This window comes from Eschrichtius robustus, chromosome 7 (assembly GCF_028021215.1).
Source record: "Eschrichtius robustus isolate mEscRob2 chromosome 7, mEscRob2.pri, whole genome shotgun sequence".
NCBI lineage: Eukaryota > Metazoa > Chordata > Mammalia > Artiodactyla > Eschrichtiidae > Eschrichtius > Eschrichtius robustus.
In genome coordinates this window covers 75,107,321-75,122,728 of record NC_090830.1, presented here as the reverse complement: position 1 = coordinate 75,122,728, position 15,408 = coordinate 75,107,321, and the positions used below count along the sequence as shown (strand labels likewise).

The following is a 15,408-nucleotide window of genomic DNA, read 5'->3' as shown; positions in this document are numbered from 1 at the left end:
CTGGTGACAAAGTTCAGCCCACGGCAATTTGGGGACGGTTTAGCCACATGGAGAGCAGATGTCCTGCACCCGCCGGGCTCCCGGTGCACAGATTCTTGGTGGTGGTGGAGGTGGGGTGTCCCCGGTGACACAGCAGAGCCCTGGTGATGGCCCGGCCCGCTGTTAGCAGCCTCGGCCGCACAGGTATTACCAGGTGTTGCCGGGCAGCTACCGTGAGACTTGGCACTCAGCCTAGTCCCTGAAGGGCAGTTTGCTGGGTCCTCCCAAGTGATGTAAATTCTACTGGCGATTTCAAGGTTTTTTTTATATCCCCATCACCACCACTGCACACACTTCTGTGGTCCTTACTACATGCCGGGCACAATTCTAAGTGTTTTCCACTCCAGAGTAGATTCTGTTATGCCTACGTTGTAGATGAGGAAACTGAGGCACAGACAGGCTGAGCTTCTCCCCCAGGGACAAGCCGCCAGTAACCAGCAGAGCTCCTGACTCTTCATCCCACTGCCCCTCTCCGTGCCTCTCACTCAGAAAGCAGCTCACCTCACCTCCAAATCGCCCACAGACCTGTTCCCTCTCCAATCCTCTCCCCTGGATGTCCGCTGTGTTCAGCCTCTGGCTCCTCTCTCTGGACCCAACCCTCTCATCTCTCTTTTACGGGCCCCTTTGTCCGATGCAAAGGAATTTGGCACAGTCAAGCTCTTCCAGGCTAGTGTTCCCCTACCTGTCACTTACACAGACTTCAGGATGTGAAAAGGCCCTGTTTGTTAGTTGATTCTGTACCTTAGGAAGGGGGAGAGGGATAGAGGAATTATCAAAAAAGACTTTTTCTATCACTAACATTTTTTTCCCCTGTTAATGATAATCCTCAAGGGTCCCCCTGGACAATCTTTAGGCGCCTTGGGAAATCTAACTACTGCCCTGCCCCAAACAGCTTTCATCAGACCTCTGGATTTCAGAGCAGATGCTTCATCTAGTGCTGTGTTCAAAGCCCAGCAGCTAGCTCTAAGGTGGCTGGGGAGACGACTGTGAAATCAGTAGTGCTTTGATGTCACCGGTTGGGTGGGTGAGCCCCCATGACACATGTGGGTCACTTGGCCGCGCTCAGTAACATGGCTATTAACTGACTGGTCACCCTGGCCAAGCACCAAAAGATAGAGTCACCCCAAGGCATGACCAAGCGCCCATTGAATGGATGGGGAAACAGAAGCCCAAGGAAGGTAGTGACCATGCAGGGTCACTGCATAGATGGGTGGCAGGGATGGGACCAGAACCCAGGTCTCCTGACTCCCCATCCAGGGGTCTTCCTAACAAACCACACTGTCTCTCATGGCCTGTGCTGTTGATCCTCTCACCTACCACCTCAGTGAGGCCACTGCTGCCCTTCCCAAGGATTGGCTGACCTCCTCCAAGTAAGACAGTCATGTTCCTCCTAAAGGGACACGTAGGGATGGACTCCAATAAAGAATCCCAGCTAGTGTTCTATGTCACACCTTTCTTTGAACCATTTTTAGTATGTTCATTTATTCATTCAGCAAACATTTAATGAATGCCTGCTGTGTGTCAGTCGCTGTGCTGGTCTATGGCTCTATAAAGATGAATAAGGCACAGTCATTGCCCTCTGAGGAAGGAAAACTTCATTTTTTAAGCACCTAATATCTACCAGGCCTGATGCTCTAGTGATACAGAGATGAGTAACTCATTTCCTCCCGTTGAGAAATCAACAGTTTCCTATGTCAGAGAACTGGAGAAATTCCAGAGAAGAGAACTAAAATGAACAAAAGGATTTAAGGGAGAAAGGTTTGCTGTGTGAGGATTCACCCACTCACTCAATCAACAACATCTACTGAGTGCCTATGACGTGCCAGACATAATGCTAAATATAGCCATTATAACAGCACATGCAATCCTTATAACAACCACATGAGGTTGGCATTATCCTCATTTCACAAATGAAGAACGTGAGGCTTAGAGGTTAAGCAACCTGCCTAAGGTGGTCTCCCTGTCTTAAATGGCAGCATCTGTTATTTTTTGTAGGTTTAATTTCCATGCAACAGAGCACGGGTTTGAACCTGGTCTCTCTTAGCCGGAAGCCTGTGCTCTCCAGACTGGAGGTCATCAAGGTCATCAGGCTGGGTGGGGCCCCTCCTCTCCCTTCCCCTCTTACCACCCTCCCCAACCCCCGTACAGAAGGCTCTGCCCCGCCCAGACCTTGGATCCAGTCCTGGTCCTGGACAGAGAAGCAGAGGACCACAGAGTGTGCCCAGGTTCTACGTCATATGAGGCGTGAACTGACCCTGCTTGACTGCTGGGCTCCCAGCAGCTGGGGTCTTAGCCCCAACCTACGCCGCCTGGTGCCTGCTGCCAGGCTGCCTGCAGCTGACCACCTGCCACTTGGCTCTGCCACGTGCCGACCCACCCATCCTGCCAGGACAGATGCTCTGTAACCCTGGCTCTCCTAGGACCTGGGTGACTAACAACAGTGCCTGTCGCTCTCTGTCTGGGGGAACATGGGTTCTCAACCAGGGTCGATTTTGCCCCTCAGGGAACATCTGGCAATATCTGGAGACATTTTTGATCGTTACAACTGGGAGGCTGCTTCTGGTCTCTAGTGGGTAGAGGCCAGGGGTACTGATAGACATCCTGCAGTGCACAGGCAGCTTCCTACAACAAAGCATTATCTGGCCCCAAATGTCAATAGTGCCGAGAGTGAGGAATCCTGCGTGGACTGACAGGAGCAGGCCTGTCTCTGGACTCCCCCTGTGCCTGTAGTCCTGCCTGTACCCCTAGGACGAGGCCCTGGCCGCACTCCACCCATGGTTTGCCAACTTTGGGGATCTTCTTCTATAGGTTGGCCTGTTCTGCCTCCACTCAAGACCTTGTTAGGACAAATAATAATTCATTTATTGAGCAACTATTCCGTGCCTGACACTATGCAAACAACTTTATGTACCGCCCAACAAACCAGTGAAGTAGCGACTATTATTATTTTACAGATGGAAAAGCCGACGCCCAGGGAGTTTAAGTATGTGTTCGTGGTCGTGGAGCTCATATGTGCCTCAGCGGGTAGCTGAACCTAGGCTTGCCACTACCGTGGCGTGCAAGCAGCCTGGCACAGCCTCCCAGGGCCATGGGGCCCCCGTGCTGGAAGGAGGCACACACGTAGGTGAAATAAGGGGGCAAACTCTGCCTCGAGGAGTGGTGAAGGAGGGAAACGCGAGTAGCTCAAAAACCATCAAGAGAAATTTGTCAGGGACAAGCACGACGGCCTGTTAAGGGAAACTGAACAAGATCTGAGGCAGCCTCTGCCCTTTGAGGCTCACATCAAAGAGAACAGGAAGTCCTTCTCCCGCGCAGTCCCATGGAGGGGATACTGGCTTTACAGGGGGTCACGGCAGACCTCTGGGCAGAGCATCTGGATTTGGTGCCGCGGGAGCATGTCTCACAAATCATGCTATGTGACCAATGCTTCCCCGTATTGAGGTTCACCACAATCTAGCTCCCATTTCACAGATGAGGAAACTGAGGCTCAGAAGGGATGTAACTCACCTATGGTTCACGGCTGGTAAGGGTTCCTGAATTCTAGTCCAGTGTCCTTCCTGGAACAGCCCACCACTGGCAGAGCTTTGAGGGGTGGCAGGCTTTATAGTTCTTAGAAAAAATATACAAATACTCAAATGGTGTCTTGTGAGGGCCAATCGTGATCATCTCTTCCCAACTCTGTGTTCACACTGGCAGCTAGAAATCAACCACGGTGGGAGTATTCACACCACAGAAATTGGCAAAAGCTACAAAGCAGCCTAACCCTGACCCCAAAAGCCAACTGTTCACCATTTTCCAGCACACTGAGACTCTGATCTGTCCCATGATGATGTCAGCCACAAGACATCCCCAGACCTTTCCAGCTCAGGCTGATGGAGAATAACAGGTCCTGAGAGGAGTGGGCAGCAGCTAAAATCACACACACCACACTTTCTACTCTTGCACTCGTGGCAGACACCGCTAATCGATCACAGCTAGTCTTCCCACAATGCGCCCTGACGAGGCGTCACAATTTTTTCCAACATGGCCACTATCAATCAGCACAAGCTGGCACGTGAGGTGAAATCTATTAGTCATCTTGGAACTAGAGCCGTCTGGGTGGTGAGACACAGGGAAACAAGTAGGCAAAGCACGAGGGTCATTTTCTGACTTATCAGGGAGGACTGGGTTAGGCTTGGGGGGCAACAGAGGTGGAGAGGTTGGGTATCCTGGACTCCCCAGCTGTAGCTTATGCCAGGGGTAGGAACTAGCATTAATTGCAGCCCTCTCTGCCTGTCCCCATCCAGTTGTCAAGACTGGCAGAGAGACTGGGGAGGTGTGAACACAAAAGGGACAGGAGCCAGCAAGACCCCCTCCAGTTTAGTTCATGTCCTGGCCCCAGGAGGTCCCCGATGACCTACTGCTGCCACATCTGGAGCCACCAGAGGGCAACTCGAATGGTCACCTTCCTGCAAACACCATGGAAGTTGCCTTCCCACCTGCTGGGGTCTTGGGCCAGCTCCAGGTGCTCTTGGAGCTCCCTGTCCTTAGTGAACCCCTCCCTTCACCGCGGAGGCAGTGGGATGGGGGAGGCGCAGGAGCCTTGCCCTGCACTTCTGGATGTGGAGCGGGTGTCTGGGTAGCAGGCTCTCTCGTCTTCCCACCACCCACTCTCCCTTCCTCCTTCCTACAGAACCTCGATTTTATTCTAGTCTCCACCCACTCTTCACACAGCCCCATGTCTCTGGGGAAGCCAATCCCAGGCCTAGCGGGGAATGGGTGAGGGTTAAGTGTCTGGGGCCAGGAACCCTCATGAAGATGGCTCTGGGGGGGTCAGTCTGCGCAGGCAAAGAGGAAGGCCACAGCCGAGGACGCTGAGGGAGGGGACACCCCAGTCCAACTACCGCAGTTCCCACCACCCGAGACTCCCGCATGCCCTGTGACTGGGGAAGCAGCCCCGAGGCTCCAGGAAGTGGCCATGAGGGCTGCTGGCTGGCAGGAGGCCACAGACAGGGAGGAGACCGGGCGTGGGGACCTGGCCGAAGGGGCTCTGTCCAGGGACAGAGAGCAACGCCAGGCCCCACAGAATGGACAACGGCTCCGACCAAAGATGGCCACCGGCCACACCTGTGTCCCCTCGCCAGCGCCACGGCAGCTGTAGTCCTGGGAGGATGAGAGAGGAGGGGATGTTGTCCTGAACTGACTGAGTGGTGAGTCTGAGGGGCTGAGTATTAAACAGGAAGTGGCTGAGTTTCTCTAGGTTATTTCTCTCACCCTCAGCAGAGGCAGGGGTTCGAGAGCAAAGCTGAACGCAGTATTGGGAGGGGGAAGACAACCGCATCTCTGCACACGTGAGCTGTGTCCCCTTCATGTTCGCTGCACGAGTGTTTATTATCATAAACATCTGCTCGGCCCCAGCTGCATGGGGCTGCTGTGCTGGATGCTGTGAAAGTCAAACACCGTCCCTGTTCCCAAGGGCTCCTCTAGCTCAGGAGATGCCTCCCCACTCCAAGTGACACCCAGATACCCTGTCCCTCAGCCTGAGCTTCTGGCCAGCTTCTTCCTCAAGACTGGGGCCAGGAACCCCCGGAGTCAGACTGCGGCTACCCCTCTGGGCTCAGGGGCCGGACCCTGACTTCCGTCCAGATTAGAGCCGGCTTTGCTGTGGATCTTGGAGGGATGCTGTCCTCTCTCCCTCTTGGCTGCCACCCACCTGGCGAGCTCCTGCCTGGGGTGCCATGTGCCTGGACTGGGCTGTCTCATTGACATTCAGCCCTCCGCCCTCTCAAGGATCTTGTTTTATCTTTACTCGTTTGATCCTCAGAACAACCCTGAAAGGTTGGAGCAGGTATCAGCAGCCCCATTTTTTGGGCGGGGGGCTGAGGTATAGGCAGGGGAAGTGCTACCCAGCAAACTCCGGTCTCCCACTCTGGCTCCAGCCCCCGGGCAGCCCGCTCGCCTGCAAACTTGGGCCCAGCGACCACTGACTGCACTGGAAGCGGCAAGTGGTCTTAAGACACTGGACTGCCGCCCTCCCCCCACCCCGCCCCCCTGCACTGGAGCCCTGAGCCGGGGCTAGCTTTCTCCCTTCGGTTGTCACATGGGTCCTGCAGGAGGACAAGCCTCCGAGGCACCACACCTCTGAGCCCAGACCTTCTTCCTGACACCGGATCTGGCCACTGCATCCGAAGTTCCTGTGGCAGGCCCTGCTCGGGGCAGCTCAAACGTCACAGCTCTGCTGCCCGGGCCCCATCAGGCAACTGCTGGAGGGAGAGAGGGGAGGGGTTGGCCAGGGGTCGAGACCCTGGTCAGACCCACACGGGATGTTACCCCCCAGAGGCCTGGGAGAGGCCACAGGCTTCGTAGGTCTTGTCTTTACAACCAGGCCTGGACCTCCCAAGGATGAGCTTTTGTTTTTATATTAAAGTCACAGTTACTGACAACTCATTATGAGGCTGGCATCCTGAGTCTTTTGTCTCATCATTGTCATAAACACGAATATTTATCAAGTACTCACCAACCTCCATCAAGAGCCAAGTCTGTTATACATCGTCTCACCTGCTCTTCACAATAGCCCTGCAAGGTGACACTATTATTATCCACACCTAACAGATGAGGAAACTGAGGCAGGGAGGTCACATTAGCAGCCCATGGTCGTACAGCCGGAGCCCAGGCATGTCCTTAGCTGCAAAGCTATGCATTACCTCGCTGACTAGCCACCACGACCCAGGCAGGTTCAGTGCTATTATTGCTATTATTGCTCCATAGGGGGCTCCTGAGGCACAGAGAAGTTAAATAATTTGTCCAAAGTCAGACAGCTGTAAGAGGCAGAGCTGGCACTTGGAATCAGTTATACCCTAAAGCTTTCCTTTTTAACCCCTACATTTATCGCTTCCATGAAAGCAAATAAGAGTCAGCAAGACAGGTGGTAGGGCGAGAGGGCTAGACTGTTGAGAACGAAAATCTGCAATGAGTCCTTTCTAGTCCCTTTGAGGACTGTGCATGGCCTCATCCATGGGCTAAGTTCAGACCACTCTCATCTCTCTTAAAGCTGGCTCCCTGAGTTCCCCCACTGAGGACTGATTATAAACCCCACTGAGACACTGCCTGTCTGAGCAGGAACTACAGCCAGCCACACGCACACTCGGTCTCATGGCTTCGTTGTTCCTTTCTTTATTTAGAAGTAGCAGGTTAGAAACTTGAGAACTTGCACTTTTCACTTATCAAACTGCCCAGAATCATGGGAAGAGCATGAGCTTTGAAGCCAAACACCCACAGATTCAAATTCCAACTTTGCTACTTGCTAGCTGTGTGACCTTGGGCAAGTTGCTTAACCTCTCTGAGTTCCAGTGTCTTTTTCTATAAAATGGGGGCAATGATAGTATCTACCTTGTTGGAATTCAAGGAGTAAATGAGAGAATACAGGTAAAAGGTTAAACACTGCTCCTGGCTTAGAGTTAGCATACAGTAAATGATACCTATGATAATTACTATGGTTATGAACTTGGAAAAAATGACACCCTATCCCAGAAGGCTATGATACCTTCCTCCGTTCTAAGCACAGGTACGGTTAACACGGAGAGCTCTTTCCATGTGCCAGGCACCATTCTTAGTGTTTTATGGACATGACCATATTCAGCCCGTACAAGCCTTATAAGATGAACACCTTTGTGACCCTCATTTTACAGATGAGAAAACTGAGGCACAGAGAGGTGGTGTCTCCGGCATGGGGTCACAGCTGGCAGGGGCAGGCTGACTCCAGGGCCCAGGCCGTTAGCCTCTGTGCTGCACTGCCTCCCAGATGAGCCCCCAAAACACTGGAAACCACGAAGAACAAACAGGCAGGGGTCAGGGTAAGCTGAGATAAGCAGAGCAGGATGGATGGGGCTGGGCAAGCATCTGAATAAAACAGTACAAAGTCAACAGCTTTGAACCCGTGGGACAAATTACGTATTTTCTTGCTTCCTTGGGCCCCGACACTTCCAGGTTGGGGTCAGAATCAGAAGTCCTGAGTGAGGAAATCTCAGGACAGTTCTCACTGATGGAGAGTGCAGGCCCAACTCTGCAGATTGAGGCCAAGGGCAGGCATTGTTCTCTGGCCGCCAGTTTCCTGGAGTGGCCTCCGGCACAGGGCAGAGGGGCTGGGCTGCCCGAGCACAGACTGGGGCCCAGGGAATGGGGAGAGGTTTTCTATCAAGACACCCCCTGCGTTGTCAGGGTGGAAATCAATCAGGGCTGGGGCATCCATCAGACTCTGCTGGCTCTGACCCTTATTTTGATAAGGATCTGGAACCTCACTTGAACTTGTCATCCTTGACTGAATCTCCAGGAAGCTGCGAGATCCTCCCACAAGCTCTGGAGATACCTCCCAAGAAGAGTTACCTCCTGCCCCACCCCCACTCTTCGCCTTGGATCCTCCCCAAGAAGTCAGCAGTGTGCAAGCGATGATCCCTTGCCACATCCAAAAGGCACACAGAGTTCTCCAGCAAAGGTCACCGCATGTACACCGCAGCTCCACACCATCTCCTTTAGGTAGCTGGCTTTGATTTACCATGACCCCTGAGTACTGTGCACAATTCTCTCCAAGCCCTCAAGATATTCAGTTAGTTATTGGTCTCATTTCTATGTGAAAAAGCCAATTCCATGTTTTTTCTTCCTTGTCTTTTCTGTTAGACTCTAAGATTTTTGATGGGTGCAATCATTTACTCTTTAGTCACTACTCTAAGAGAAGCTGAGGGAGATTAGATACTGCCAACTCCAGTGCCTGTGTAATACAGGCACTGGAGTTGTACTTGTCTGTACAGCCAGACAAGTAACAAGTGAATGAAGCAGGCCTGGTGTAGTGCGATAGGGAGTGGTAGAGACGGTGGCAAAGCACTAAAGGCTTGCTTGGGCGCCTAAAACAGAGTTACCACCTATCAGTTCCAACCAAGTACTGCCAGGTGGGGATGCAGACACACTATTGTCAGATCTTGAAAATATTTAAGAAAAGCCAAAATTGGATATTTTATGCAAAATATTCTGATTTCTAAACGTTGATACTAATTAAAAAAATTTTTTTAAACTATTCAGCAAGCCAAACAAAGCTGCATTTGGTCCTTGAGCTGCTAATTCACCATACATAATCTCTGGGGATCTTCCAGGCCTGATGTGTTCCAGTTCCACAGCCAGGATACGTGCTCAGTAGATCCTTGCTGAGGACATGAATGGGTGGATGGCTGGATCCACTGGTTATCACGGAGCTAGAAGTCTGTGAAGAAACAGTGTCCTAACAGTACTTGCAAACTGAATTTACGTTTGAGAGTTAGCTTTAACCAAGTGTGGAATTGCTTAGTTATGCCACTTTCAAGCGTGTTTACGTTCCTCCCCTCTTTGCCTTCCTCCTGCTGCTGGGCATGGAAGCCCAGAACTGATGACTAGCACTGAACAAGACCCGAGCCTTAGGGTGGCAGGTGAGTTAGAAAGTTGAGTTCTACTCAGGCTTGGAGGTAAAGCAGGGTTATGTTGAGCAGTGATTGAGATTAACAATTAATGAGGTGCTTAATTGCCCTGGGTATCTATTTTTCTTAAATCTTACTTTAAATTGTACACAATTAAAAATATATACTGTGATGAATAATTAATAAATGTTAACGTTTGGTCATAATACAGAGTGTTTTAACTCAGGGGTCGCCAACCCCCATCGCTTGCATTACCAGCCTGAACCATCCCCCCGACGCCAACCCCGTTCCATGGAAAAACTGTCTTCCACGAAACCGGTCCCTAGTGCCAAAAAGGTTGGGGACTGCTGTTTTAACTTATAATAGCATAATCAAGTGAAAAATTTGCTTGTCTCTGTCTCTCAATTATGTCTCAAGCAGCTGTGCTATCTGCCCACAAGGTCATGGTTAAGGTGTGCATATGTAATTGTGGGCCAGTTAGCCCTAACGACATACATAGCCTCAGGGGCAGCAGCCTGGCAACCCGGCATGGGCCTTCTTCCATGTCACCTGCCTGGATGGTACCACCAAACCCTCTGAACAGGAAAACAGCTAGTGTGTGCCAGACAGGAGACTGGGCGTTTCCTATTCACTATTTCTAATCCTCATAACACATCTTATCTGCATGTATTCTAATTTACAGATGAAAACACCAAGGCTCAGTAAGGTTAAATAGATTTTCCAAGGTCAAATAGCTAAAAATGATGGAGGTGGCATTCTCTCCTGGGTCCATCAGACTGCGAAGCCATCCTCTTTCCACACAGCACACTGCCTAAATAAGGGCACATCCTCTCTTCCTCGTACAGGACAAAGTTGTTCAGTACCCAAGATTCTTCAGGGAAGCACCGGCAGGGTTGAGATGGAAGCCCAGATGTCAGAGCCCTACTTGTAGTACCAGACTACTCTGGAATAGCAAATACCTGGGATATGTATCACTCACTACTCATCTATCCAGGGCCCGTGGCAGACATAACCAATCTGTTTCTATGCTGCTTCTCGTACTTGTGGCAGCCACAACCAATCAATCACAGCTGGCTCCCATGAGGAAACATATTTGCCATCCTTGGCCAGGCTCTTAGCACAACTGCCAGTCAAAGAACTTTCATAAACTGAAGATGTAGAAATGCTAACCGGAGTCTGGTGGCAAGCAGAGATAGATGGAAACCACTATCTTCTGAACTGAGAGGGCCTTAAACATGTGATAGGAGAAGAGGCAGAAGGAAAAAGAAAGGATGAAGTTGGGCTCTGTGGTCTTATATCCCAACCCAGACAGGCTGGGGGTCAGACCCGGTTTGCACTGCGAGTTGGGTGACCTCGTGTGTCTGTGCTGGGGCTGCGGGGTACTGCGGTGAACAGGGGCCAAGGAACTGGATACGTCTGAGCTGAGAAGAGTGAAAACCCTTTGGATCTTGCATTTGGCTTTGCTTTCTAAAAAAAGTTTGGTTTGCTTTTCTGACATGTATTTATTGTTAAAACAGCTCTTTAGGAACATTAAAGGACATTTCGTGAAAGAAAAGCATCATCCCCCAGCCCCCTGCTCTCACACAACTGTTTCCATTTTCCCTTCTCCCCTCTGATCCTCCTCCCCATGCATGCCTAGGCAGGGTTGAAATTAGCGAGCATGCAATAGGGGATGCTGCTTTCTTCACTCAACATGACAAGGTAATCGCATTCCCACCCTTGTGCTGCCTTCCAAGTGACATTTTTTAAATGGCTGCACAGTATAGCAAGATTGGCCTAGATTTGTTGGCTACTAGATCTGGAAGTCTCTATGTTTTTTGTATTTTATGCTATGATGAATAGCTTTGTGCATTTAGCACCTCTCGTGATAAATTTTCTTAGGCTAAGGAAGTGAGAGTATTGGGTCGACATGAAACCTTGTATGAACATCGCTCTGACTTTTTGCCCTTGCTTTTGACCTCACATGTGTATAAACTCTTGAGAGTTTCTGGAGCACTGAACCTCAGCTGGGAGGTTAAGAAGGCTACTCCAGGCCACCCAGCAGAAGAGAGGCCTCAATGGAACCGATGCTTGCCTCTCAGGCTCCTCGTCCAAAGCTCATAAGCCCTCCCTGCAGGGGTGGGGGGCTGCACATGGAGAGGGGGTGGGCTGCGGAGCCCACAGGAAATGGGGACACGGCATCAAGAGGAGGGTGAAGCCTCTCTGGTGGCCACCAGTGTCCCCTCCTCATGGAAGGTCGCCTTCCGACAGGAGGCCCTGCCTGACTTTTCAATTAAGAGAAGATGCTGTTTAGAGGGGGCAGGGCACCCCGGGAGCCCAGGTTGTCTTAGGTGCTGATCCGCATGAAGGAGCTCACAGCGGAGAAGCCTCTACCCACTGCACGGCAGCCCCTCCACCCCACCCCCTGCAGCTGGACAGCCTGAGGCCAGGGCTTCGGTGGGGAGGGCAAGCGGTGTGAGAGCTCTGTGCAGGGAAAGGCTGGGTGGTCTCCAAAGCTCTGGTCCCTTTCTGCCCGAGGCACCGGGAAAGCACAATAAACACAGGCTGAGCAGCTTCAGCCCCAGCTCAGCCCCAGTCCCTGGCCCAGCCCCTGCCTCAGTTGCCACGAGTCCACCTTGGCTGAGAGTATCACTTCACTGCCCAGGAGGAAAGCTTGGAAGTTGAGCCCAGCCAGTCCCCACTCCTCTCCCCACTCAGCCCACTGGGGGCTCCCAGGACTGGGTGTGTATGACTGCAGGCCACGCTCAGCACCACCCAGGACCTCACCTCCGGCCCACTGTTCCAGCCTGGGGTTCCACAGAACTGCAGGGCCGGTGCCCACACCCAGGGCTGGAGGCCAGCCTGAGCTCACACGAGCCCAGCCTCCCCACCCAGCAAAGTCCTAGCCAGCCCACAGTCAATGGTTGCTTCTGGAGCTCTTGCTTTCTGTGTCTGGCACTGTCCTAAGTTGGTGCTGGGGTTACAGAGGTGAAAAAGACAGAGTCCTGGCGTGTGACCTTGGGCAAGTGAACCTCTGAGCTTCAGTATCCTCATCTGTAAAATGGGGGCAAAGCAATACCTACCATGGGGGTGCTGTGACAGTTAAGTGAGATCATATACGTGAAGCACTTAAACCAGTACCTAACATACAGTAAGAGGTATGTAAATATTAGATTTTACATTGTCATTATTCTTTCTAGTTGCAAGCAATAGACAAAAAACAAACAAGCAAAGAAACAAACAAACAAACACAGAAATAAATGAGAAAAATCCAGGCATTGATAACTGCCCTGAAGTTAAAATATGGTAATGTACTGGAGAGAGGCTGGAATTTGAGAAAATGAGAAAATGCTTTAGCTTAGATGGTGGAGGAAGGCCTTTCTGAGGAGGTGAGCTGGAACTTAAAAAACGAGAAGGAGCCAGTGTGAGAGGATCCAAGGGATGATTATTCCATTCAAGCCACACAGCAAGTGCAAAGGCCCTGAGGTAGGAACAAGCTTGGGTGTCTGGGAAACAGAAAAAAGACCTTATAGCTGGAGCTGTGATATCTAATTCAGTGGCCATTAGCTACCTGTGGCCATTAAAATTAAAATTAAATAAAATTAAAATTAAATAAAATTAAAAATTCAGTTCCTCAGTCTCACTAACCACATTTCAAGTATTCAATAGCTACATATAGCTAATGGCTACTGTACTGGACAGTACAGGTATAAAATATTTTCATCATTGTAGGAAGTTCTATTAGCACCTCTGCCCTAGAGCTTTGGGAGGAAAAAAAGAGATTGACATGAGATGAGGCAGGAAAGGCAGGCAGGGGCCAGAGCTCAAACGATCTGGAAGGCCAGAGCAAGGAGCTTGGCGTTTGTCCGAAGTGTACTGGGAAACCCTTGAGGTGTCCAGACTTTGGACTGGGCACGGGAAGAGCTCCCTCTGATTCTCCCCTTTTCTGAGCCTGAGGAATCCTCCAAAGCCAGAGATGAAGGAGAACAGACATATTCACTGAGTCTGACAAATCTACAAGTTCTGAAGCGTATACAGGAATGCCCCAGAAACTCCCCAGGACCTGGCATTTCCCTGGGGGATGCATGGCTCCCTTAGGGAAGGCAGAGGTGCTGCTGGCACAGAGCCCTCACCGTCAGTTCTTTTCAAGGATTGCCTTGGCTGAAGAGAAGCCCTTTGTCCAAGGCCGCCACAGCAGGCCAGCCCCTGAGCCCAACCTGGGACGGCACTGAAGGGCCATCCCGGCTCCAGAGCTCCCCGGGGTGGGCTGGGCCTCCCTTGAGACTACACTGCAGCTCAGCTTCTCCCTTTGCCCACTCCTGCATCCTTCCCTTCCCGTCACCCGTTTCAAAGCCAGCTTTCCAGGGCACCCAGTCTGCCTCAGCCCCTCAGCATCACAGGAGAGCAGCTGGTCCTTTTGCTCGCTGGTGGGAGACAGTGGAGGAGTCAGAGCATAAAGTAGTCCCCATGTCGACAGCACTAAGTCAAGCACAGCCCTGACCAGAAGGCAGCCTCCTCTGAGCGAGGGTGGCCCCCGGAAGGTCCCCAAAGCGCCCTCACATTGGACATGCCCCAAGGGGTGAGAAATCATATTCACTGAGTGCCCTCCTGTGCCACGCGGTTTACACATGTGGTCCCAGGGCCCCTCACCAGGCCTCTAGGGGCAGCACTGTAATCCTCATCCTTCTAGAAGCAAAGCCTGGGCTTTGAGAGACACCATAATGAGCCCAACCTCCCACAGCTCCCAGATGCCAGAACTGGGATGCGAACCCAGATCCTGTTGATTCTAGAATCCACTCTTTTTGCCTGTACTGCCCTGTGCAGCCGAAACCCACCGAGTTCCGAACACAAGGATGTCATGCGTTGAAGCACAAGTTCATGCTAAGGAACGTGGACATTTGGGTCTCATCTCACCTTTGCTGTAGTCAAGAACCAAAGTGACACTCTCTTCTCTCAACAACCACCTCACCTGGGGGGTGGGTTATGGTATAGCTACAGCTACCATCTAACGTCTGTCACAGTCACCACTTTTCCAGGCTCTACAAATACCGCTTTGATGTGCTAACAGCCCCTAATGGAGACAGTGGCTAATAAATCATTCACTGGAGCCCAGGATGGTCAATCCAAGCTACTCTCCTGACCTCTGACCTCACTCGGGAGCTGGCTGTGGGACCACGGCACATCCCAGGCACTGGGGCAGGACAACTCAGGGAAGCTGAAATCCCCTGAAGGCAGTGCACAGTGGGCAAGGCCTGGAAAGAGGCCAGGAACATTGTGACTTCAGCAGATGGGAAAAAATCGCCCATAAAAGAGTCACTTGGGGATGACAGTGGTGACCTGCCCTGGGGACAGGTTGAGGCAGCCTGGGAAGATGTCAGGAGACACCAGCCTTGTCAGTAGCCCCTGAACATGATGCAAGACTACACCGTTGGCTTCTGAAGAAACAGGACCCCCGTGCTACTAGGGTCAGAAAGTCTGCAGAATAGGGGCTGGGGTTGGTGGCAGGGGTGCTGGTAGGGCTGGGGCCAGGATCAAGAAGAGATGTGAAAAAAGAGAAACAACATCCTCTCCTCTCGTTAAAAAAAAACAAGAAGAGAAACCTACCATCGTGAGGCAATAATTCCACAGCCCTTCCCAAAGACGGGGCAGAAGGGCTGCCGAGCCTGGTCCCTGCCCGTGGGCTCTGTGCTGGGGCAGAAGGAAATGGTGAGTTACCGTTGCTGCCCGAGTCCCCCTCAAGCACCTGGTCAGGTGACCAGGGCATCTGTGCCAGCTCCCAGCCGCCGTCCTGGAGGAAGCAGGAAAGGAATTCAAGGGGGAGGGAAATCCCATCTTGTCTCTGGTGGGACAATGGGTCTGAGGCCTGCATGTGACTTTCTGCGGGTTTAGGGTCAGGAACCTGTTCCTTGTAGGCACTGTGATTTAAGAACCTTTCAACATTCCAAGACATTTGAAAAATGGTCTTAATATT

At 51.6% G+C, this 15,408-nt stretch overlaps 1 protein-coding gene across 1 annotated transcript in view; it reads right to left on the bottom strand.

The window, feature by feature from the left end:
- Positions 1-15,408, bottom strand: part of COL13A1 (collagen type XIII alpha 1 chain) — a 146,250-nt gene that overhangs the window by 87,456 nt on the left and 43,386 nt on the right. Inside the window, 1 exon segment of the mRNA XM_068548868.1 lies at positions 11,707-11,714. Coding sequence (XP_068404969.1) covers positions 11,707-11,714 — 8 coding nt within the window.